At 41.1% G+C, this 23,384-nt stretch overlaps 1 protein-coding gene across 1 annotated transcript; it reads left to right on the top strand.

Annotated features, from left to right (window-relative positions):
- Positions 1-31: 31 nt before the first annotated feature.
- On the top strand, positions 32-17,267 carry LOC308145551 (uncharacterized protein; the record flags this gene model as incomplete). The annotated part of the gene is made up of 11 exons (XM_080517017.1): positions 32-1,250; positions 2,404-2,503; positions 2,882-4,324; positions 4,401-4,480; positions 7,700-7,756; positions 7,876-7,975; positions 9,387-10,838; positions 11,173-11,663; positions 14,449-14,545; positions 15,580-17,043; positions 17,131-17,267. Exons 2-11 carry the CDS (start codon positions 2,413-2,415, stop codon positions 17,265-17,267), a joined length of 5,412 nt encoding a protein of 1,803 aa, XP_080373143.1. The 5' UTR covers positions 32-1,250; positions 2,404-2,412.
- Between the last annotated feature and the right edge of the window lie 6,117 nt (positions 17,268-23,384).

Raw genomic sequence — 23,384 nt, 5'->3', positions numbered from 1 at the left:
AAACCCCAAACTAACTTACATAACGCTCAGGTTGAACTCGGGTCATGGAAAATCCTCATTTTACACTCTAAAGGCATGCACACAATATATTAATTGTATTTGAATTTCGTTAATTCCGCCAAATCTTTAAATGCATGCAACACAGTCTGGCCGGCTACGGAAATGGTAATCAAAGTCAAATTTGATCAGAAGTCATCAAACAGACGTTTTTAAACCAATCTCTCAAAGTACTTTTGTGTGCGTTTTTCTCTTGAAATGTGGTGTAATCTGTACCTCAGTTGTCAACAAAAACATGAAGCAAATGCATTACCATACTCCTAGTTAAAATGTTTACGTCACAGAATCTGGAGTCGGACCTGGTTTTATGGCAACAATCAGCTTCTCTTTACATTTTAGTTGATGTTTTTTAAAAATGGACTCCTTTGTTTCATTCTTTACTGCCTTTACACCTTGACACACAACAATAGAATGCAGACTTCCATGTGAACGCTGTTCAGTCCTAAAGATGGCGCTACATATGCTGTGTGATGAAAGCCACAAATAAAGTTTGTGAACATGCAAAAGAAGCCAACAATTTTTTTTTTATTTGGAATGTTCGGTAAATAACTGGATCAATCCAGAATGAATGAAACATTTGGGATACTACTTTCTGAAGAAGCAACTGGTCAATCTGAGTTTCCAGCGACTTGCACGACTGTGGTGAGCTAGCGAGAAGAAAAAGAGAGAACGAGTGGCGAGTGATGAGATGTGATCAGAGCTGTGTGATGCTGTGCTGGCTGCCGGGCTGCCAGAGGGCTGCCGCGGGTAGAAGGCAGCACCATTCTCATGTTGTCTTACTCAGTGACTGACATTTTTTTTTTTTTTTTAAGAATTTTACTGAAATATAAATGTTGTGGCTTCAATTTATTTGGACTCCATTCACTGATAACAACAAACAAAACAATTCCCTACCGAGCAGAAGGAAGAATGAACCTATGTAATCTGCCCCCAAACAAATCAATTTACAATGAGATAAAAATATACAACTAAGAAAGAGACCCAGAGTCTGAGAGGCTTCACAGTTTGGCTCTCAGGCGGAGCTACTGTCCTGCAAAAACAATGACCATGTATGGAGTGTGGAGGTGTGTGGTGGGCGTAGTCAGCAGAGGAAACACACAGAGAAGGTGAAGGTGCCACAGCCCCAACGGTCAGACCGACGACAGCACCGTGGACGTCAACAACAACTCTGAACATCTGAGCAGCGCCATCAGGTGAGGACACACTGACCTGCACTCATCCTAAAAGTACTCACATTGACGAAGAATAGGAACACACACACACACACACACACACACACACACACACACCCACACCATATACTTGCAGGATTGGTGTATTGCCAAACATTATGAGCTCTATCGGAAGTTAAGAATAGAACCTCGATCTATTGAACATATTTTTGTATTGAGAAATAAATGGATTTATTCATCAGAACAAAAAAAGTTCAACCTATAACATAAAATGAGCGAAAGAAAAAAACTGAGTGAGTTGTAACTGTGTTATTCTCTGGAGAGAAAGAGAGAGAGAGAGAGAGAGAGAGAGAGAGAGAGAGAGAGAGGCAGGCTTCTGAATGTTCATGCTTTGAAGTTAAGCTCATGAAAATACATCTGCACATGTAAATACAATTTCGAGACGACTATATAAGAATATGTATGTATGTATGGATGTATGTGCGTGTAAGGAAGCTCAATTTAAAATTTAAAACACACACCTGTGCCGAGTGTACAGACATATACTATATTGCTATTACTATATTTATAAAGTAATACAAAATATACAATTATATTTTTTGGTGAGAAGCTCATAAAAAGAGAGGCTTTGGTCTGACGAATTGTCAGGGTTCCCTTGTGTCTTAATGTCATGTCTGCATTACTTATCTGTTGTCTTTTCCTGTCACATTTCTACTCGCCTGTCCTGTCCGTGGCACCTTGCACCCTTTCTGCCTTCCTGGTGTCGAATTACTGTGTCTTACTCCAGTGTATAAATAATCTTTTCCCCGGTGTTCCTATGCCAGATCGTCTTGTACCGCACCTGCTCCTCCTCAGCCGATACCTCTGCTCGGATTTGGAGAATAAACTCATTGAACTGCTTCACTGTGTCCAGTTGTCTTTTGGGTCCTGCCTCGAGTCGTGGCACAGATTAGTTTCACTTTACCCATGATTTCAGTAAAAAAAAAACCCCCAAAAAAACATTTTAAGAAATATTCCCAGCATTCACTCAGAGATTAAGTTTAAGATAGTTTAGGATTAGTAAGGCAAGTGTTGCTGTTGCCTGAGTTCAGATTAGGGTATAAATATGAACCAATGTTAATATCCCTGTTGTATTTTACACATTGACTCTCGCTCAGGTGTTGTTTGTCTGCAGGTTGCAGAAATGTCCTCAGAGGTTCTCCAGGTTGCTGCTCTGGGTCAGCCGTTCACTCTTGGGATGCTCTACAACGCCCGCAAAGACATTCTGGTTTCAGGTACATTGAGTGTGTTTGTGTCTATGTGTGTTATAAGTAATTACAATCCAGTAGTGAATGTGTTTTGGTGCATAATAATTAAAAGCAATTATATTATACTACGATTTCTGGCGGCTTTTCGAATTAGGTGGATATAAGAAACAGTTTCAGAGAAATGGTGTTTGGAATGTGTTTGAAATCTTGCTGGTGGCGACAGGATGAACTCAGTTATTGTCAGTCATGAATCAGGCAATTATAATAATAGCTGTTAATGTGGCCATAAGCTTCAAGTCCAACACAAAATAAAAACAACAATTAAAATGCTTTGTATCGACAATCTTCATGGTTAATCTACAGTTTATTCTTGTATCACGTCACTGATGTTGTCTCCTTTTGTAGCACCCCCATTGTGGGATAGAAGCACGGTAGAAGCAAACACAACTGAGAGCCTTCAGGGCAGCAGTGCCTTCGAGATCTCTGCGTCCGACTCCACCCAGTCCAAGTCGTCCCTCCTGGATGTCGAAGCGTCGGTGAAAGCCAGTTTCCTCGGAGGTCTGATCGAAGTCTCAGGATCTGCCAAGTACCTGACGGACCGGAAGAAGTTCGTGAACCAGAGCAGAGTGACGTTTCAGTACAAGGCCACCACCAACTTCAAACAGCTGTCAATGACTGCTCTCAGTGCAGATGAAGGTTTGATTGAGAGAGGTTCTGCTACTCACGTGGTCACTGGCATCCTGTATGGGGCAAATGCTTTCTTTGTGTTTGACAGTGAGAAGTTAGACTCCAAAAATGTCCAAAAAATCCAAGGCAGCATGGAGGCTGTGATCAAGAAGATCCCGACCTTCGACGTGGAGGGCAAAGCTGACGTCCAGCTGACCGATGAAGAAAAAGCCCTGGTTGAGAAGTTCTCCTGTACATTTCATGGAGACTTCATTCTTGAGAGCAACCCGACAACATTTGTAGATGCAGTGAAGACCTACGTAGAGCTGCCGAGGCTGCTGAAGTCACAGGAGAACAGTTTTGTTGTCCTGAAGGTTTGGCTGATGCCTCTGACGACACTGGCTCCATCAGCTCCGAAGCTCCTGAGTGGGATCAGCGTTGGTCTGGTGAGGAAAGTTGAAGAAGCTCTGGAAGACGTGAAGCAGATGGGAACCAGATGTAACGATGCTCTGGTCGATGTAGTGGGAGAGGATTTCCCACAAATTAAAGAAGACTTACACCGCTACCAGAAGCTGTGTAACGACTACACATCTAATCTCAAGAAGGCCGTGGAGACGAGGCTTCCCTCCATCCGTGATGGCAAAGAAGACGAGAGTTTGTTGAGACAAATGTTTGACAGCAGAGCCACGTCTCCGTTCAGTCATGAAGAACTGCTCAAGTGGCTGGAAGGTAAAGAGAGAGAAATCAACGTCATCAGGTGTTGTGTAGAAATAATGGCGGGAGTGAAGATCGTCCGCAATCAGTCCGAACTGGATCGAGAAGTTCTCCGTCCAGATATTAAACAAGCTTTGTGCTTCATTTTCACCTTGTTAGAAAGTACTGACCCCTGCCTGGATGCAATGGCTCAATACTTGGATTCACTTTCATCTCTCAAGGATAATAAAGATCCTTGGTACTACTCAGAGACGGTGTTCAACCGAATTAGAGAAAAAGCCCAAACATTCCACAAGCTCGCCGAGACACACAAGAGCGACAACACGTTCCTTTTCCTCGTGGGTTCTATTCAGAATGAGAACCACACGGGAGCCACGATTTACTACTACAAAGACGGCATCCTGGTCACCGATGACTTCTCCAAACTGGAAGCCGAGACAGTCGTCGACGGCGGTGATCTGGTGCAGTGTAAGTCATGTTCCCGTTGAATGAATAGCAGAAATAATCTGATTGTCTGTTCGACTAACAGTCAAATTTGTTTCAGTCCCTCCAATAGAAGTCAGCGATGAAGCTGTGGACCCCATCATGTTCAAGAACCTGCCGCCTGAGGAAATGGAGAAGGCGGCACATGGAGACAAGCCGCCGTCATAACTTGGAAGTAGTTCGATGCAGGATTAGGACCGTCCTGGACGTGGCCAGCAAAACAAATCCCAATCATATCAAATATAAAGGGTCTTGTAAAACAATTCTTAAACACTTACAATATAGTCATAGCCTGGTTGTACAAATTTCTAAACATTCTCTTTACTGTTGAACATGTTCCCTACTATATAGATATAAAACAGACTGATTAGCACCTTTACACGTAAGAAAATAGAGCTACTCCCCAGCATGTCTGTTAGTTTTTTAATGAGACAACAGATTTAGATGTTACACTTTAAATTGTTTTCACAGAATTAAAGGTGGAAAGAATTTGCAATGAATTATGATCAACTGGTTAGGTGGTTAATAATTTGCAATTTTGCACAAAATATAATAAAGGGAATCATGAAATACACTGTTATTAAACAAAACAATGTCTAAAATGCATTGTCTGAGTGAGTTACCGGCTAAATGCAAAACTCTTACAAATAATTTCAATTTTCTGCTGGAAAGTGTTCTGATTCTCAATGTGAGCAACTGTCACACATTCATGTTAAGCTAAGTAGCAGATTTCTCATTTCTAATATGGTGTTGACTTCATTCATTCTTATAGGTATTTCTATAATTCTTTAGGATATTTCATTCTTCTGCTGATTTTCTCTTTTTAGGATGTTTGCCCTTGTTAATTTTATACACGTGTCCAAATGGTTTTTGGATCACTCATATACCATTAAATAAACCTCCTCATCTCTGATCTCTGACACTGTACACAGTGTGTTTACCGTCACGTCAGAGGCTACTTTTCAACCACTAATTCTCAATGTATCATAGCTTAAAATTGCATCAATAGCTCATTTTAAAAGATGCAGCATGTCAGATTTAAGTCATGCCCGAAAATGTATGTGTGACATTGATTGTATGATGTCAAATTTGGTCCAATATTGTTCCTCAGTGTATTTAACACAATAAAGCTTATTTGCTTTAATTTGAGGTTTTTCTTTGTCTTTGGTGTCACAACTACCTGAAACAATTAAAAACCATTTCAGAAAGCAGCACAAGTCCTACTGATTTTTTTTTTTTAAACCCGTTAAACCCATTTTATTCTTCTTCTTCTTCTTCTCCTTCTTCTTCCAAAAGACCTTAAGTTGTTAAAAAATCTAGTAATCTTAAATTCCATTCATGCAACACAAACATATTTATATTACCATTTTTTTTAAAGGTTTTGCAGAATACAGCCACTGGAGGGCCTCTGGTTGTGAAAAACTGCAACGTCCTCTGTGTTTGTTGTTGGTGATGCCTATTCAATATGGCCGACACGTGTCGCTCCGAGAAGTGTGAAAAGTGTGTGTGTGTGTGTGTGTGTGTGTGTCTGTCTTTCACTTCCTCTCTTTCACAAAAAACTTTCACTTTCCGCGAAACCAAGTTTATCTGGAGCCTCAAAACACGTTGACTCTTTAAAATGACACTAATGCAGCTCTTAAAGTTTTGTATACAGTTTTGACATATGAATATTTAACTGTGTCTTATGTTGCACTTAAGAAGTTACAATTGAGGATGATAAACATTTCATTACATGTTCAGCTATTTTTTTGTACTTGATTCTATAGATTTCCACTTTTTTATCAGTATTATTTTTAATACGATTTTGGCATTTCATTTGTTTTAACCATCTATTTCAAGCAGTTTTGTGTTCCCCCCCCAAGGCATTTAATAAAAATCTTTTAGATATTCTAGTCATTTTAAGTTTTTTTTGTCTGAGCTGTTTAAACAGTTTTTTCCCCTCCAATTTTGTTTTTTTTTTAATCTATTTTGACCCAATTTAGTTTTGCTTTTTAAAAGCCCTATTTAGGCAAGAGTAAAAAGCCCTTTCTTCAATGACTGTTGCGTAAAACAAACGTGGAGGGGTCTTATTCACGAGTGATGGGAAGAGGGATCGTGAGATCAGCCACGAGTTCAGACAGGAGGCTGCAGTAATGCAGACACTGTATGGGACCGTTGTGGTGAAGAGGAGCTGAGCAATAAAGCAATAAAGCAAAGCTCTCCATTTTCTGGTCGATCTGCATCCTTACCCTCACTTATGGGCAAGAAGTTTGGGCCATCACGGAAAGAACAAGATGGCCCAAAGGTTGGTGGGCGTCAGTCTTCGTGATAGAGTGAGGAGCTCAGCCATTCGACAGAGGCTCAATGTCGAGTCACAACTCTGCCACATTGAGAGGAGCCAGTTGAAGTAGTTTGGGCATCTGATCAGGATGCCTGAACCCCCGGGCCTGGGAGCAGCCCGGGGGTCCCCCCCAGAAGAGCTGGAGGAAATTGCTGAGGACAAGAAGGCCTGGGCTTCTCTGCTCTCTATACTGTCACTTCAACCCCAAACGGATTTAGTGGGAAAGAAGATGGATGGTTAGATAATGGAGCCACGACAAAAGGGCCAGAGAGCCACAGGTTGCTGACACCTGGTATAGACGATATCATCTCTGAGAGGCCTCCTTTTGCTTCTGACACTATACAACACATACAGGAGGGCTTCTCAATGTTGTTGCAGACAGCTATAGAGCCTCCTTGCTGGTCTGGGTTCTCTGCATTGACCCGTTTTGGCTACTTTCTGTATTTGATAGGTGTTACCCGGCCCAATATGGCCGACATGTTGATGTGTTGCTTGAGGAAGTGCCCTTTGTGTGTGTGTGTCTACAATGAGGTGAGACCTCAGAGGCCCTCAGAAATAATGGTCAAGCTTCCAGCTGCATGTTGCCACACTTTTATCTCCTCTTTTTCACAAGAACAGAGTTCGCAGACTCTTTTACAAGTTTTCCAAGAATTCCTAAAAAGTCCTGCAGATTGATTCAAATAAGATTCAGCAGTCATACTTTAGTTTGTCTGCCTCTGCTGAGGTCAGAACTGTTCAATGTTTAGCATTAATCTTTTACTGTGTGTAAACATCGTGTCGCTTCAGTGAACACACATGAAGGCCACCTCATTTCAGCCAACAAAAAGGTTGAGGACGAGTTCACGGTCACTGATTCAGACATGACTTTAGTTCCTGCAGTCCGATTCCAGCTAAGACTTCAAGAAACTATCCTTTCACTGTTGAGGTCAGAGTCTAGTCAAGTTGTGAAATATCTGCTGCGTGAAAGGAGGAGTCAGCTGAGGCGAGGAAGTGACTGTAAGTAAAGAGCCCACAGCTCCCACTATCACTGACTGCTGCAGCTCCAGATCCACGAGACTCAGACTCACACTCAGGACTCATCCAAACCTGCTCACCAGGTGACAACTGACTTGGGGCTTTCGTCCGTATCAAACTGTCTCTGGGTAGAAGTTTTGAACACAACAGTAGTTCCTGAACCTCGGGCCTTGGTGTTCATTTGGTTGTTGCTTGGCTGCAGGTTGCCGACATGTCTTCGGAAATCCTACAGGTTGCTGCTCTCGGCCAGTCCTTCACTCTCGGGATGCTCTATGACGCTCGCAAAGACAATCTGGTTTCAGGTACTTAATTACTTTCCTTCCTCTCAATATTGTACTTTTGTTTATTTACTTACTTCATATGATAATGCAGTTTTGGCGTATTTGCTTCATATATGTTGACATGTTGGTGTTCCTGAGTGCATTAAATCTGGGATGATTTCTAAATGTTATCTGGCTCATTTAGTGTACTTAATCCATCTATCTATCTATCTATCTATCTATCTATCTATCTATCTATCTATCTATCTATCTATCTATCTATCTATCTATCTATCTATCTATCTATCTATCTATCTATCTATCTATCTATCTATCTATCTATCTATCTATCTATCTATCTATATGCAAATATGTTCATCTATGTATATATTTGTAAATGTGCTATTTTGTATAATTAACCTGTATTTATTGGTAACAAGCTGACATTCTTACTGTTATTCAATCTGTATCAATTGCTAAATTTGTTGTAGCTGGTTTAGTGTATCTATTCAGAATGTATTTGGAAATGTGTTGACATATACTGAGCATGTTTAGTCTGGATATGCTGCTGATTGTGTTGTTGTTCTTTGGTGTTAGTATTCAGAATATATTCAGAAATATATTTCAGCCAGTTTAATATATATATTGCTGGATATTTTCAACTCCTGTATTTAATCAGCATTTTATTGGTGAATGTGCTGATTTATTTGTAAATTGTTTTTTTGTAATGTTTTTAATCTCCATGTACTGAGAAATAATTCTTATGCACGAGTTAGTCTTAAGATGTAGGTAAAGTTGTTTTACTTTAGTGTACACAGTTTTAGTATATTTACCAGAATGTTTTGGCTCTTTAACTGAGATTTTGATAAATATATTGTTGATGTATTTATATGTGTATATTGGTCGATTTAGTCAGACTATTATGTATAATGGTGATATTGTCAGACGAGTTGAGTCTACTTAATCTGGACATACAAACAGATTCATTGGTGTTTTGTAGTGTATGTATTCTGATGAGCTGATATATTGGAAAATGTTGTTGTTTCTTGGTGTGTTTATTTTCCATATATAGTGGAAAACATACTTGTGCTACTTTTGTGTATTTAACACAATTGTATGTATAGATTGAATCTAGTCAAAGGTCAAATATATAGAAGTTGTGTTGATTGAATTTGTTTTTAAAATGTAGAAGAATCACAAAAAAAGTGGTTTGAAGTAACATTCATGATAAATGTCTTAAACTTTGGTTAGAATTACATTTTCTTTATATATTTCTCTTCAACATGGCCTTAATTTGTTAGCAATTCTGTTGCGTGATTGACACAAGTTTTGTTCATGCTGAATACATATTACAGCACTCGAGACAGCAATGTTTTTCCGAACTTGCTTGAAAAGTTGATTTATGCGACGTTGCAGAAATCTGCTTTGCAAGACTAACATGTGCTTTCAACAGGTTTCTCACTGTGGGATCACCAAACCGTGCAGGCGAACACAGTGGAGAGCCTTCAGGGCAGCAGTGCCTTCGAGATCTCTGCGTCCGACTCCACCCAGTCCAAGTCATCCCTCCTGGATGTCGAAGCGTCGCTGAAAGCCAGTTTCCTCGGAGGTTTGATCGAAGTCTCAGGATCTGCCAAGTACCTGACGGACCAGAAGAAGTTCGTGAACCAGAGCAGAGTGACGTTTCAGTACAAAGTAACCACCAACTTCAAACAGCTGACAGTGACTCATCTCAGTGCAGATGAAGATTTGATTGAGAGAGGTTCTGCTACTCACGTGGTCACTGGCATCCTGTACGGGGCAAATGCTTTCTTTGTGTTTGACAGCGAGAAGTTAGACTCCAGAAATGTCCAAGAAATCCAAGGAGGCATGGAGGCTGTGATCAAGAAGATCCCGACCTTCGACGTGGAGGGCAAAGCTGAGATCAAGCTGACCGATGAAGAAAAAGCCCTGGTTGAGAAGTTCTCCTGCAAGTTTTATGGCGATCTCACTCTTCCAAGTAACCCGACAACATTTGAAGAAGCAGTGAAGACCTATGTAGAGCTGCCGAAGCTACTGGGAGAAAAGGGGGAAAAAACCGTCCCGGTGAAGGTCTGGTTGATGCCGCTGAAGAACTTATCTCCAAAAGCTCCTGATCTTCTGGCAGAGCTCAGCGTTGGTCTGGTGAGGGAAGTTGAAGAAGCTCTGGAAGACGTGAAGCAGATGGGAACCAGATGTAACGATGCTCTGGTCGATGGAGTGGGAGAGGATTTCCCACAGATTCAAGAAAACTTACGTCTCTACCAGAAGCTGTGTACCTACTACACATCTAATCTCCAAAAAAATGTGGAGAACAAGCTTCCCTCCATCCGTGAGGGCAAAGAAGACGAGAGCTCGTTGAGACAAGTGTTTGACAGCAGAGCCACGTCTCCGTTCAGTCATGAAAAACTGCTCAAGTGGCTGGAGTGTAAAGAGAGAGAAATCAACGTCATCAGGTCTTGTGTAGAAATAATGGAGGGAGTGAAGATCGTCCGCAATCAGTCCGAACTGGATCGAGAAGTTCTCCGTCCAGGGGCACAACCAACTCTTTGCTTTGTTTTCACCTCGTTGGAAAGTGCCGACCCCTGCCTGGATGCAATGGCTCAATACTTGGATTCACTTGAATCTGGAAGCTCCCGTGAAGAAGTCCCATGGTTCTACTCAGACGAAGTGTTTTCCAGGATCAGAGGAAAAGCAAAAACCTTGCATGATCTCTCAGAGAAATCCAAGAAAACCAAGAGGTTTAACGTTCTTGTGGCGGCCATCAAAAATGACAAATACATCGGAGCAACGATCTACCAATACCAAGATGGCATCATGGTCACTGATGATTTTACTTTGAAGGATGTACCTGTGGAGGAAATCACAAATAGAGATGATCTGATCTTGTGTAAGTTGTGTTTTCATGTTATATTATTGAGGAGACCACAGAAAGTTGAAATAACTTTGTCAATTTCTGCAAATATCTCAGACCTCTTTTACTGCCTCCAAAATGTGAGACAAACTTGTTCCAAGTGTGTTGAAATCACTCCCGCAAAAGCAGGAAAAACTGTATTTAGCCTGTTAGTATGAATCTACCTGCTACAACTAATGCAGATATGTGCAATAAGAACTGCACATGTGCAGAATAGAGCAGATGAAATCTAAGTTTGATGAACTGTCTCTGGTCTCCACTATCTGTCACCAGAAACCGACGGTAACAAATGTTCTGGTCTCTCCATCAGACTCCTGCAACCTCACTGTGGACCAAGACACTGTGGGCAACGACCTCAGTCTGTCTGAGGGAAACAAGAAGGTAACAAACGACGGGGAACACATCTACCCTTCTAACCCAAGACAGTTTCCAATACCGCAGTTCATGTGCCGAGAAGCCTTGACGGGACGCAGCTACTGGGAGGTCGAGTGGAGCAACGGCTCCAGTGAAGCGGTCATTGTGGGCGTCGCCTACGAGAGCATTCAAAGAAAGGATTTACTGAGTAGATTGGGAAGTAATCCTGATTCGTATGGTCTTGGTCACGCTCTTCATCCACCTGGGATTCCATCACCCAAACTTCTCGCATTGTGTATGGGGAAGAGGTGGGAGGGGCCTTGTCCCTCTGGCTGCACCCGTATTGGAATGTTTCTGGACTGGATTGCTGGAACTCTTTCGTTCTACATGGTGTCCTCAAACCAGCTGACCCACCTCTACACCTTCTACACTCGTTTCTACTATCCGGTATATCCAGCCTGCTGGGTTAGGGGAACGTCCAACTATGTAGATCTGCGTCAAAATTAATAAAAGACCTGTGATCATGAGCAGGATGCGATCTGTTGGGAGTTTGAGAGGGATTTGCGCTTAATCTATTCTATGTTACTCAATCACTTTTAAATGAATTACCTTTGTAATGAGGGGCAATAAAACTTACATTTCTCTCAACATTTAAATCTCCACGTTTCATCAGATGTGTCAATTGTTTTGTAAATGTTTTTTTTATGTATTTGACATAAGTTGTGCAAATTTGCCTGATGTAAAAATCATCGTACCGATCACAAATCCAATATACTATCTGCAAGGAGATATCACAGTTTACTGTTGCTTTTTTCCACATTTGAAACTCATTCATTCGTACATTCATTATGCTTCAAAAGTGAAATCAAACTACATTTATATACATTTGCTGTTAAATTGATTTTGTTGAAAATTGTTTGTTATTGAATATGTATATCCAATAAATATCATGAAGTGATTCATTGATTGATTCATTGATTGATTGATATGCCTTTATTTTTCTCACAGTGGGGAAATTCAGTGTTGTCAACAGCAGCACACAAAGAAAGATACATACTAGATAAAATAATTTGCATACGTATAAAAAAAAAGTGCCACACACACCAGTCATGCTACATGCTACATGCAAAAGAGTTTTGGGGCTCACATCCCAGCGATGCTACATGCTCAACATGATAGAACTGGAACATGTGGTGGCACACAGCGAACTTTGTCCCTCGGTCTGCAGTCGGCAGTACGTGTGGTGCAGTGTGGAGATAGACGAGAAGATTTCGGAGAAACAGAAGAAATTCCTTTTTTAAATGAGTAAATTTTTAAAATTAAAATAAAGACAAAAAGAAACAGGTGGAGGGGAAAAAGTAGAATAACAAGCACAGACTGAACAGAAAGACTTTAGAATGAACAGTTTAGCTTTTTATTGCCCGAGTTTCAAGGCTGGTTAACCATTCTATCATATAAAAAAAAAGATAACAAATTCCGGGAATCACATTCAATGATAAATTATGATTGTGACAAAACATGCAGGAGCATTTGGAAGCTCAGAGAGCTCGTTGAAATACTTTGACCTTTGATTGATTTAATGACTTCCACCATTCATGCTTCTCTCTTAAAAAACAAACCTGTGCACATTCAGTTTTCAGTCAATAGTCAGGTCAATAAAGTAAGCAGATCTCAATTCGAGTGTCAGTTTTCAAAAAACATGGCTAAAGTTTTCTGGAGACCCATTGAGGAGACATTTCTTAAAAAATAAGTGTGTGTGTGTGTGTGTGTGTGTGTGTGTGTGTGTGTGTGTGTGTGTGTGTGTGTGTGTGTGTGTGTGTGTGTGTGTGTGTGTGTGTGTGTGTGTGTGTGTGACCATGGTGTGGTAACGCCTCAGGGGTCAGGCCTTTCATTACTTCCTGCTGATCAAGCTTCCAGCTGCATGTCGCCACATTAAATGACATTATCAGCTCTTTTTATACCTGATTTTAGAGAGTTCTATCTTTTTTCAAAAATAATTTCACACAATTCTGATATTTTATCTGTTTTTAACCATCTTTTTCAAGCAATTTTGTGTGGTTTTACAACCCATTTTAACCTTTTTTCTTTGAGAATTTCGACTAATTTTAGTTTTTTTTTGTTTTCCTTTCCAAAAGCTGTTTTAGCAGGGTTTGTTTTACATATTATTATTAATATGGAGCCACCTTGCTGGCAGAGGCTCTCTGGCTCCGTTTACATAATAATGAATGGGGGGGGGGGGGGGTCGTCGTTTACATGGCACAGGTGTTCAGTTCCACTGCATCTGTGACTTTTTTTTTTATACCAAATCACAAGGTGGCACTTTTCTTTCATGGGCAAAATTCCACCCTGCAGAGGCTGCCGGAGGCTATGGCGCGTTCTTACTGTGCATACGCATCTCACACCCGTGATAAATAATTCCTTCTGCCCATGTGTGTGTGAGCAAGCAGCCCCCGAAGTGGTATGACTGAGTAATATCTGTGTATTTTATTTGAGACTCACCCCTGATGGCATCCGATTCATTGTCTGTCCACACGAATGTCAGGTACTCTCGATTTTGTTCACGTTCATAGCGTGTTGTTCTCCGTTCACATGCATGTGCGGTTTCATTACAAAAACAAGTAACAGCGCCCTCCAGCTGTATCTGAATCCACCACATTCTCGCTGTGACGCCAGAGCGCTAACCACTGCGCCACTGGGCTCTGTATTTGTGCATCTCCAATGAGGTGAGACCAAGAATTCCTGGAAGTCCTGCAGATTGATTCAAATAAGATTCAGCGGCCATACTTTAGTTTGTCCACCTCTGCTGAGGTCAGAACTGTTCAATGTTTAGCATTAATCTTTTACTGTGTGTAAACATCGTGTCGCTTCAGTGAACACACATGAAGGCCACCTCATTTCAGCCAACAAAAAGGTTGAGGACGAGTTCACGGTCACTGATTCAGACATGACTTTAGTTCCTGCAGTCCGATTCCAGCTAAGACATCCGGAAACAATCCTTTCACTGTTGAGGTCAGAGTCTAGTCGAGTTGTGAAATATCTGCAGTGTGAAAGGAGGAGTCAGCTGAAGCGAGGAAGTGACTGTAAGTAAAGAGTCCACAGCTCCCATTATCAGCTCCAAGATCCACGGGACTCAGACTCACACTCGGGATTCATCAAAAACCTGGTGAGAATTGAATCCTAGAAATACTGCATCTCCTCTTACAGCGTCGGTAAACCCGCTGTGTCTCGTCAGCTTGCAGAAATGTCGGCAGATATCCTGCTCTCCGCTCTGGGTCAACCCTTCAGGCTTGGGATGCTCTACGACGCTCGCAAACACCAGCTGATCCCAGGTGGGTTTCATTTATTCAACACGTCCTCAGGATATGGAATGACGAAGGACAACATGTATTTATATGACACACTTGTCCCGGACTTGAAGTTATAAGTCCTTCTACAAAAGAAGACAATGCAAGAAGTCAAAACTGAGACTAACCTTGGAATCAGTGACAGAGTTCTGTCGATACCAGCGGTCTGCAACATTTGTGACCAAAATTTGTCTGGAGCTGCAAAATGTGATGATTATTAAGATTGCAATCATGAAGTATTATATTTTGAAATATTTTTTCTCAATGACTTTCCCACTTTAGCTATTTTATGCATCAAGACTATTTTAGCTTGTGCTATTTAGCTGTTTATAGCCACTGTGTTTTTCTCATACTTAGAGCAGTTTATCAGCTTTTTACAACCCTTTTCTTTATTGTTTCCTATTTCCCATTTTATCCTTTATTTTCCTTTTGTCATTTATATTTAATTATTTCTATTTTTTTTCTATTATTTCCATTTTTTCTTAATTTGACCCCTTTTCTCTTTCATAATATGTTTCTTTTATTGTACTTTTTCCCTTTATTCTCTTTTTCTGGATTGTTTTCCCTTGTGTCCTTTGTTTTCTTTTTTCAATGTTTTATAATCTAGTTTTTGCTTCACTTTTTCACATTTTGTTCTTTATTTCAACATAGTGAAAGCATGGGTGGTTGGCGTACAGAAACACAGATATAAACAGGCCATTAAAACGTTAAGGTGACGGCGATTCTGGCGTTCGAGATGTCCAGAGAATGAGTCACGGGATCAATTTAAGGATTTGACAGTAACATCAAAGCATTTCAATCGCATTCTGGTGGCCGGTTACAGTTTATCAAGTCCCCTCCCCTGCAAGAGCATGTAATTTGCCACTAGCCTCACTCTTTTGCCTGATGAGAGTGGAAGGAAGTCGTCTCCGGTCCTCCAAAGTAAATGACGGTATTTGATGTGTTGACTTTACTTATTGTCAAGAGACAGAGTCCTGGAACATTTTTGAGGTGTGTCTGATGTTCTTCCTTCTCTTCAGGCTCGATTCTGTGGGACGATAAAACCGTACAAGCAGAGACAGTGGAGATCCCTCAGCCCAGCACAAACCTCAACATTTCTACGTCCGACTCCACTGAATCCAAGACGTCTCTCCTGGATGTCAATGCCTCTCTGAAAGCCAGTTTCCTGGGTGGTCTGGTAGAAGTTAATGGATCTGCCAAATACCTGAATGACCAGAAGAAATTCATCAACCAGAGCAGAGTGACCTTCCAGTACAAAGCCACCACTCACGTAAAACAGTTGTCTTTGTCTCATGTTGGCAGCTTGGATCCACAACAGATGAGTGTGATTGAGAAGGGCTTTGCAACACACATTGTCACCAAGATCCTTTACGGGGCAAATGCTTTCTTTGTGTTTGACAGCGAGAAGTTGGACGCGAGCAGCATGACACAAATGGAGGGCAGCATGGAGGCTGTGATCAATAAGATCCCCCTCTTCACTGTAGAGGGAAAAGTCAAGATCGAGCTGACTGAGGAAGAAAAATCTCTCATTCAGAAGTTCTCCTGCAAATTTTACGGAGACTTCATTCTTGAAAGCAACCCCGCGACATTTGTGGATGCAGTGAAGAGCTTTGCAACGCTGCCGACGCTGCTAGGAGAAAAGGGGGAAAAAACCGTCCCGGTGAAGGTCTGGCTGATGCCGCTGAAGAACTTATCTCCAAAAGCTCCTGATCTTCTGGCAGATCTCAGCGTAGGTCTGGTGAGGAAAGTTGAAGAAGCTCTGGAAGACGTGAAGCAGATGGGAACCAGATGTAATGATGCTCTGGTCGATGGAGTGGGAGAGGGTTTCCCACAGATTCAAGAAGACTTACGTCGCTACCAGAAGCTGTGTTACTACTACACATGTACTCTCAAGAAGACTGTGGAGAAGAAGATTCCCTCCATCCGCCAAGACAAAGAAGACGAGAGCTCGTTGAGACAAGTGTTTGACAGCAGAGCCACGTCTCCGTTCAGTCATGAAAAACTGCTCAAGTGGCTGGAGTGTAAAGAGAGAGAAATCAACGTCATCAGGTCTTGTGTAGAAATAATGGAGGGAGTGAAGATCGTCCGCAATCAGTCCGAACTGGACCGAGAAGTTCTCAGTCCAGGGGTACAACATACTCTCTGCTTTGTTTTCACCTCGTTGGACACTGCCGACCCCTGCCTGGATACAATGGCTCAATACTTGGATTCACTGCAATGTGGAAGCAACAGTGAAGAAGTCCCGTGGTTCTACTCAGACGAAGTCTTTACCAGAATAAGAGAAAAAGCCACAACCTTCCATGATCTCGCCAACGAGCACAAGGCCGACTTAAAGTTTTGCTTCCTGGTGGCAGCCATTGAAAATGCGAAATACACGGGGGGGAGCGTCTACTACTTCAAGGACGGCCTCCTGGTCACTGACGATTTTACCAAACCCGACATTCCTCCAGCGGAAGTCAGGCACGGAGACGATCTGATCTGGTGTAAGTGATTTCTTCCGTGAATCTATAGAGTCGAAACTAACAGGATCTGTCCTGAGTGTAACTGTAACTGTTGTGTTCGTCTATCAGATACCAGCGAAGAGCGACTCTCCTTCTACGACAGTCTGACGTCGTCTGAGAGGGACAGGGAGGTCTCGCATGGAGAGGAACAGTCGCATCCTGATGACCCGAACGCCTTCGATCCATTCTCACTGTTCATGTGCTGAGACAGCGATTTGTGTGATCTCAACAACACGCATCAGTTTGGTTTGATTAGATTTCAGATTGGATGGGTACGAGAATTGCCTGTTATTCACAATAGGCGTCAGATTGTTGGCGAATCGTTTGTCAATTCTTGATATGAAATGGTATTGAAGGTTAATTTGCTACAAGTAGAATAATTCTCTGATTTCTAGAATAACTATTAGATTAGAATAATTTTCTTGTGATTATTCATCAAATATCAGTCCCGTAAAACAATTTTCCTTTCTGTACAGTAATGTTTCAACATTCAAATTCACAATGTTTTGTATCAATGTGTTCAATAACTGGCAGGTTTGTACGACAATAACTACGTTAAAACAACTCGAAATTGTGTTACAACTACAGGAAATCAAGTGTAAACTCCCCCAAATCCTACAAAGAATGCAACAAATCATGTAAAAACTAAACTTCAGTTAACAGATTGCACATTTTCAATAGGAACTGACTGATAATGAAGGTTAGATTGTGTCAAGAACAACAATTCTCTGAATTCTACAACAATCATTTTAAATTATCTTAAGCTTCTTCATTATGTATGACAAATATTTGCAATCAAGGTGTACGGCAATTATCAGGATGGTAGAACATTAATTCTGCAATTCAAGATGGCGACAGGATCAATAAGAAAGAAAATGGATTTAAAGTTATTTCAATGATCCCGGGTTCATCCCATATTGGTCAGTAATGAGTTTTGGTCGAATACAGCCCTGGGTATAAGAGTTGCAACTGTCGCACTTTGAAAAAGTAAACATTGATTCAAAAGACTGGAATGGTAATGTGAGACGACGGCCTGCTCTGATCTCACTTCCTGTTTAGTTTTGTACCCAGACACGGTGCACAGGGTGTCATGCTTCACTTCCTCTCTCAGTCTGCTCACACAGACACTCACTCGTCTTTTGTTTGAAGTCATTCCAGCAGTTTCTCTCGTGGATTCTTGGGTTTGTGATTTTGTCTTGTGGGTTTTTGTACCTCTGCCCCCCGATACGCATAAATAAAAATGAACTTTTTGGGGACTGTGAACTGTCTGATCTCTGCCAGTCAGTCTGAGCTATCGCAGTACGAGCCATACAGGGGGAAATCACAAGATTCACCATAGTTTTTTTTAAGTATATAAACGTTTAATTCATAAGTGACAGGTATTTTTTTTTATTTTGGTCTACTTATTCATTTGTAATCTCTTTTTGAATTTCGAGTATTTGCACCTATAGCTGCACACCAATATCAGTCCAAAATAATCTGCGACACCAGAGTATTCACAGTGAATTTCCACGTTTTTAATCTTCAACACAACAGTGGCTCACAAACCTTTCAGAGTAAATTAAAACCGGCGATTATGTGCCTGAGGACGTGAATATCTGTTGGAACAAAAAGGCTTTTTTTTTCAAACAGAAGAACAATCCACTGGCCTTTGATTCTCGCCTTTCCAAAAAAAGACCAGCGCTGCAAACTCTGCTGACATGACAGCAGAAGAATTTATTTTAGTTCTCATTTGAAAACAAAAGCAGAGGGAAAACAACAAACAAACAAACAGCCTGCGGGTGCAGCGGGAGGAGTATTTATAGTTACTTCTCAGCTGCCGCGCTCCGTCAGACTGGAAGGCATTAATGTTACGCTAACTGTCGCCTCGCATTCAAACGCACACTTACACACATGCACCTGCAGGCGGCGCCATCGCACACACACTGAGTGAATGCATTTCGACTGGTTTTAAGTGAAAGCGCATAATTCTTTACGTTTCTGAAAGGTTTCACGTTTACACAGCGATGTTTTGAAAGCGATGTAGTGAGCATGCCGGGCCACTAGTAGGCACTGATGGTTGTTTTTGTCATGAAACCACACACGGACATTAATGCGGATTGTTACTACGGTGACGGTAAACTATAAAACTGCCAAGTCCCAGGGGGACATGACACTCTGGAGCCAAAACGTTGCGGTCACAATTTCCCGTTTCCACGGAGACCGAGTCGGAGTATTTTCGAAAGGTGGGAGTCATTTTTCGGACACCCAAAGCTGAATGAAAGCTTTCGGTTTCTGTGCAAAGACAAAAACCTACGCGCTTTCACTTGAAAACGTTGTTGCGTAACCTCAAGGCCGCTATGTACGGTGAGATTTTCGGCCATCCCATACAAATAATAGCAATTGTGACAGAATCGTTGCGACATCTTGGTGGTCCTGCGTTGCACCGAGAGAACGGTTCAAGGACGGCTGTTGTGATGGTCTGGCGAACAAAGACAACCTACGTCATTAAATCAACTGGTCCACATCCGTACGGAGAAAATCAAACGATATCACAAACAGACGTTTACTACATTGACTTAAGTCTTTCTGGCGAGACACAGTCCATCTTAAAGCACGGCCATCGTCGTCACACTCGTTTTGTTGGTTTTCATGTAGTGTGTTTTGTCGGACAATGAAAGACGGCAAGAGTAAATGCTAACGTGAAACGCTAATAGATGCTAACACGTACTTACTTCAAGCTGCCTTTGCGAAGTTGGCTTTGCCACGACCGCAGCCATATTCTCCTCCTTCTCCCTCTTTTTTTTGTTTGGGGGGGGGGTTTCGTCTCCACACATAATTGCCACGACGGCGAGGGCTCCGTTCATGTTTATCACGTGTTTGTCTTGTTTGATCACACATTGCTCTGCGATGGAAATGTCGTACACTGGCGCGCGCTCGCGTTTTCATTGTGCGCATAGTAAATTTCATGTCGTCGCCCAAGGGTTGTTCGATTAGCGTCGTACCGTGAGGCTAGCTGGGAATTCACAACATTGTTAAAATCATGATGAGGGTGTCATTCTGTGAAAACACACGCACACACACACACACACACACTTACACAGATCTCCGGGGTGACTGCGGATGTGAGAGTTTGACGGCGAAGCAATGAAAGTGTGTAATGATGCTACCTGACAGCCCATTAAACCGCAGAGAGATGAGGATGCAATTAGATTGTCATCCGCACTGGAAACAGATGGAGGGAGCCAAAAGAAGAGCGGCTTCTATTTCTGGAGCCTTTGCGGGGTGAGCGGATGATTTTCTGCCCAGACGTGATATCAAATGATTGAGAGCTGATGATTATCGAGCGTGATCAGCTGTGTTGTGCCCCGACGAGACTCATAGAAACTCTTCTCCTCCTCCTCCTCCTCAGTCTCTTCATCCTGGAGAACAAAAGAGAGACTTCACTTGGAGTGGAGCTTCCAGATTTACTGCAGGCACTTGTCGCCAGGTCTCAGAGGCAAATTCAGTCGGCAGCCCGACGAGAGCTGAAAGGCAGAGAGCGTATATCAGACACGGGAGGCGGGGAGAGCGAGGAGGAAGCATGTTGGTGCAGACACGATAAATATTATGGAGACAGATTAGTTCGGAGGAGGAGCCGGCAAAACAAGAGCAGCAGGTAAACGTGACACGCCGGCATCCGCTGCACCGTGAGGAACTTCTCGTCTGAACCGGGGAGGGGCGGGATGGCCCAGGGAGAAATGTGCTGTGTTGTGAAATCATTGTGACATCAAACAAACAAACAAACAAATAAAAAAAACTAACAAAAATCCAGAAATATCATAAAATGACTAAAGACATTTTTAATAAAAAAAAAAGAGTAAGACAAAAAATTCAATTAAAATCCATTCAATTGAAAGAGGAACATTTTGTTAAATTAAATAAAATCTAAAAAACATAGAAACAATATCACCCACATTTATTGACGAATAAATTAACAATAAATAAGCAAATAAACAAATAAATACATAAATAAATAAATAAATAAATAAATAAATAAATAAATAAATAAATAAATAAATAAATAAATAAATAAATAAATAAATAAATAAATAAATAAATAAATCTAACTAAACTTGCAGGGGAAGCAACAAAAAAGAAGAAGAAAACACACGACAGAATGCAAACCAACCAACCAACAATCCCACCAACCAACCAACCAACCAACCAACCAAACAAACAAACAAACAAACAAACACTGTCTTTTTGAAAACTTATGAAAACAAAACAAAGAGTCGGAAAATAAGTTTCCTGCTTCTTCGTGGTGACAGAATGACATTTCACATGTGGAGTTCTGCTGTTTCTTATGAAGGTTTATCTGTGAACGTGGGTTTAATTTTCCCTCAGTGTGGATATGCAGGCTCACTTTTTTGTCTTTTTTTTTTTTTATTACGAGAGACTTACATACAAAATCTTCACGTTGTCCAAGACCAAAAAAGATGAAACGAGATGCAGAAACGTCCTTGAGTGTCTGCAGCCGTGCAAATCAAAAACACACCAATATTGACACACGCATGCAAATCTGTGTGTGCACAAATGGCTGTAACAAGTAACAAATCTCAATACAGAAGCAAAATCCTGCTACAAACAATCGAGTCACTTTGCCAAGATGTGAACTGATTCTGCCAATTTTTCCTCTTTCCATCTGGGTAACTTTCATTTGTTTGTTCTCGTGCAGAAACACTGAATTAAATGAGCACCATGAAAGACGCACCAGCACTTTTATTTAATGAGAACAAAATAAAGAAGAAAAACAGAATTTCCTGAGTGGGGAATTGTTTTTGGGGTTTTTTTTTTCCAAACATTTTAATGGTACGTTATTAACACATTTTCATGAAGGAAAAATAACTTTTTTTACAATATTTTATTAAAATTGTTTCCGTGAAACAGAACCAGCGTAACACAACACTGTTACCTGAGGTGGGGTATCAGTGATTCTGCCATGAACAATATCAAAGTCTCATCAGCCTCAGGGCCAGGCTGTCAAGGGGGGGGGGGGGGGGGGGTTGTAAAAACACCCATAATGCAACAGCTACGGAAATATTTTGTGAATGTGACCATATTTTGTGCCAGAAGGTTCAAGTGCAGTTTATGCTGGGATTGGAGTCATTTTCAGAAATAATTGTTTGGGCTTGTGAAAATAGGAAGATTTTTCCATCACGTTCCCTCTGCAGCTCAGCAAAGAAAACCTTCAAAGCTTCAACTTAAAAGTTTCCAGTTTGATCCAGTCAAGATGAAATTGGGACCAAAATGTGTTTGAACTAAAATCCTGCTTGTATTTACTAGCTTTTATATTGTGATTGTTAACTGACGTGAGTTTAACTGTATGTGGCGGCTGAGCTAAAAATAAGTTTTATTCGAGTCTCGATTTGTTCGTATTAATCTTTAAAAACACGCCGCAGCTTTGTTTTGTAGTTGGAGTCTTCTTTGTTTCTTCCTCTCTTCCTTGTTTATCTTCTTGTGCCTTCTGACTTTGACACTTCTTGATGGATTCTGGCCAGAAAAAAATAAATTGAAGAAAGTCGAAAAATGTGACATGAAAAGTGATGAAAGTGTCAGATCATGTTTGATACCTGCAGTTACCGCCTGCTGCCAGTAGGAGGTGTAATGTTCCACTGACGGAGGAGGGAGAAAAAGAGAGGCGTGTGTGTGTGTGTGTGTGTGTGTGTGTGTGTGTGTGTGTGTGTGTGTGTGTGTGTGTGTGTGTGTGTGTGTGTGTGTGTGTGTGTGTGTGTGTGTGTGTGTGTGTGTGTGTGTGTGTGTGTGTGTGTGTGGCCCTCTATAGACTCAATCAGGCAATAAAACGTAATATTATACATATTCATAATTAAGTGGAGAACTCCTGTTTCCTTTTGGTTCTGATGGATTTGTTTTTAATTTCACTGCGTTTATCTGCAGAAATGATTACACTTTTAGACCATTTTTTTCAATTGTAATTTCAAACAACATTCATTTCCAAAAGGACTATGATTCCCTGGCTAAAATAAGGATAAATAGATCTTTATTATCATTGTGCTGAAATAATTATGAAGTTATGTACTGTTCCATTAGGTGCTACATAAATAAGACATAGAATTAAGGAAAAATTGAAATTAAGATTATTATTATTCATATGAAAGTACAAGTTTTGTTTTAATGAGTTTTGTTGGGAATATGTGAGGAAATCTGTAAGTAAAGGGTTGATTTAGTGAGTTTGTGTTTCTGTGTGGATCAGGGTGAAGTAGTGGATCTTCGGGAAGAGTTGAATGGATACAACTCAACATCTTCGTCCATCTTTCATGATTTCAATCCCAATATTCCATTTT

Source organism: Blennius ocellaris (assembly GCF_963422515.1).
Source record: "Blennius ocellaris genome assembly, chromosome: 21".
In the NCBI taxonomy this organism is placed as follows: Eukaryota; Metazoa; Chordata; class Actinopteri; order Blenniiformes; family Blenniidae; genus Blennius; species Blennius ocellaris.
The sequence above is the reverse complement of the archived record's forward strand: the minus strand, read 5'-3'. Positions and strand labels throughout refer to the sequence as shown.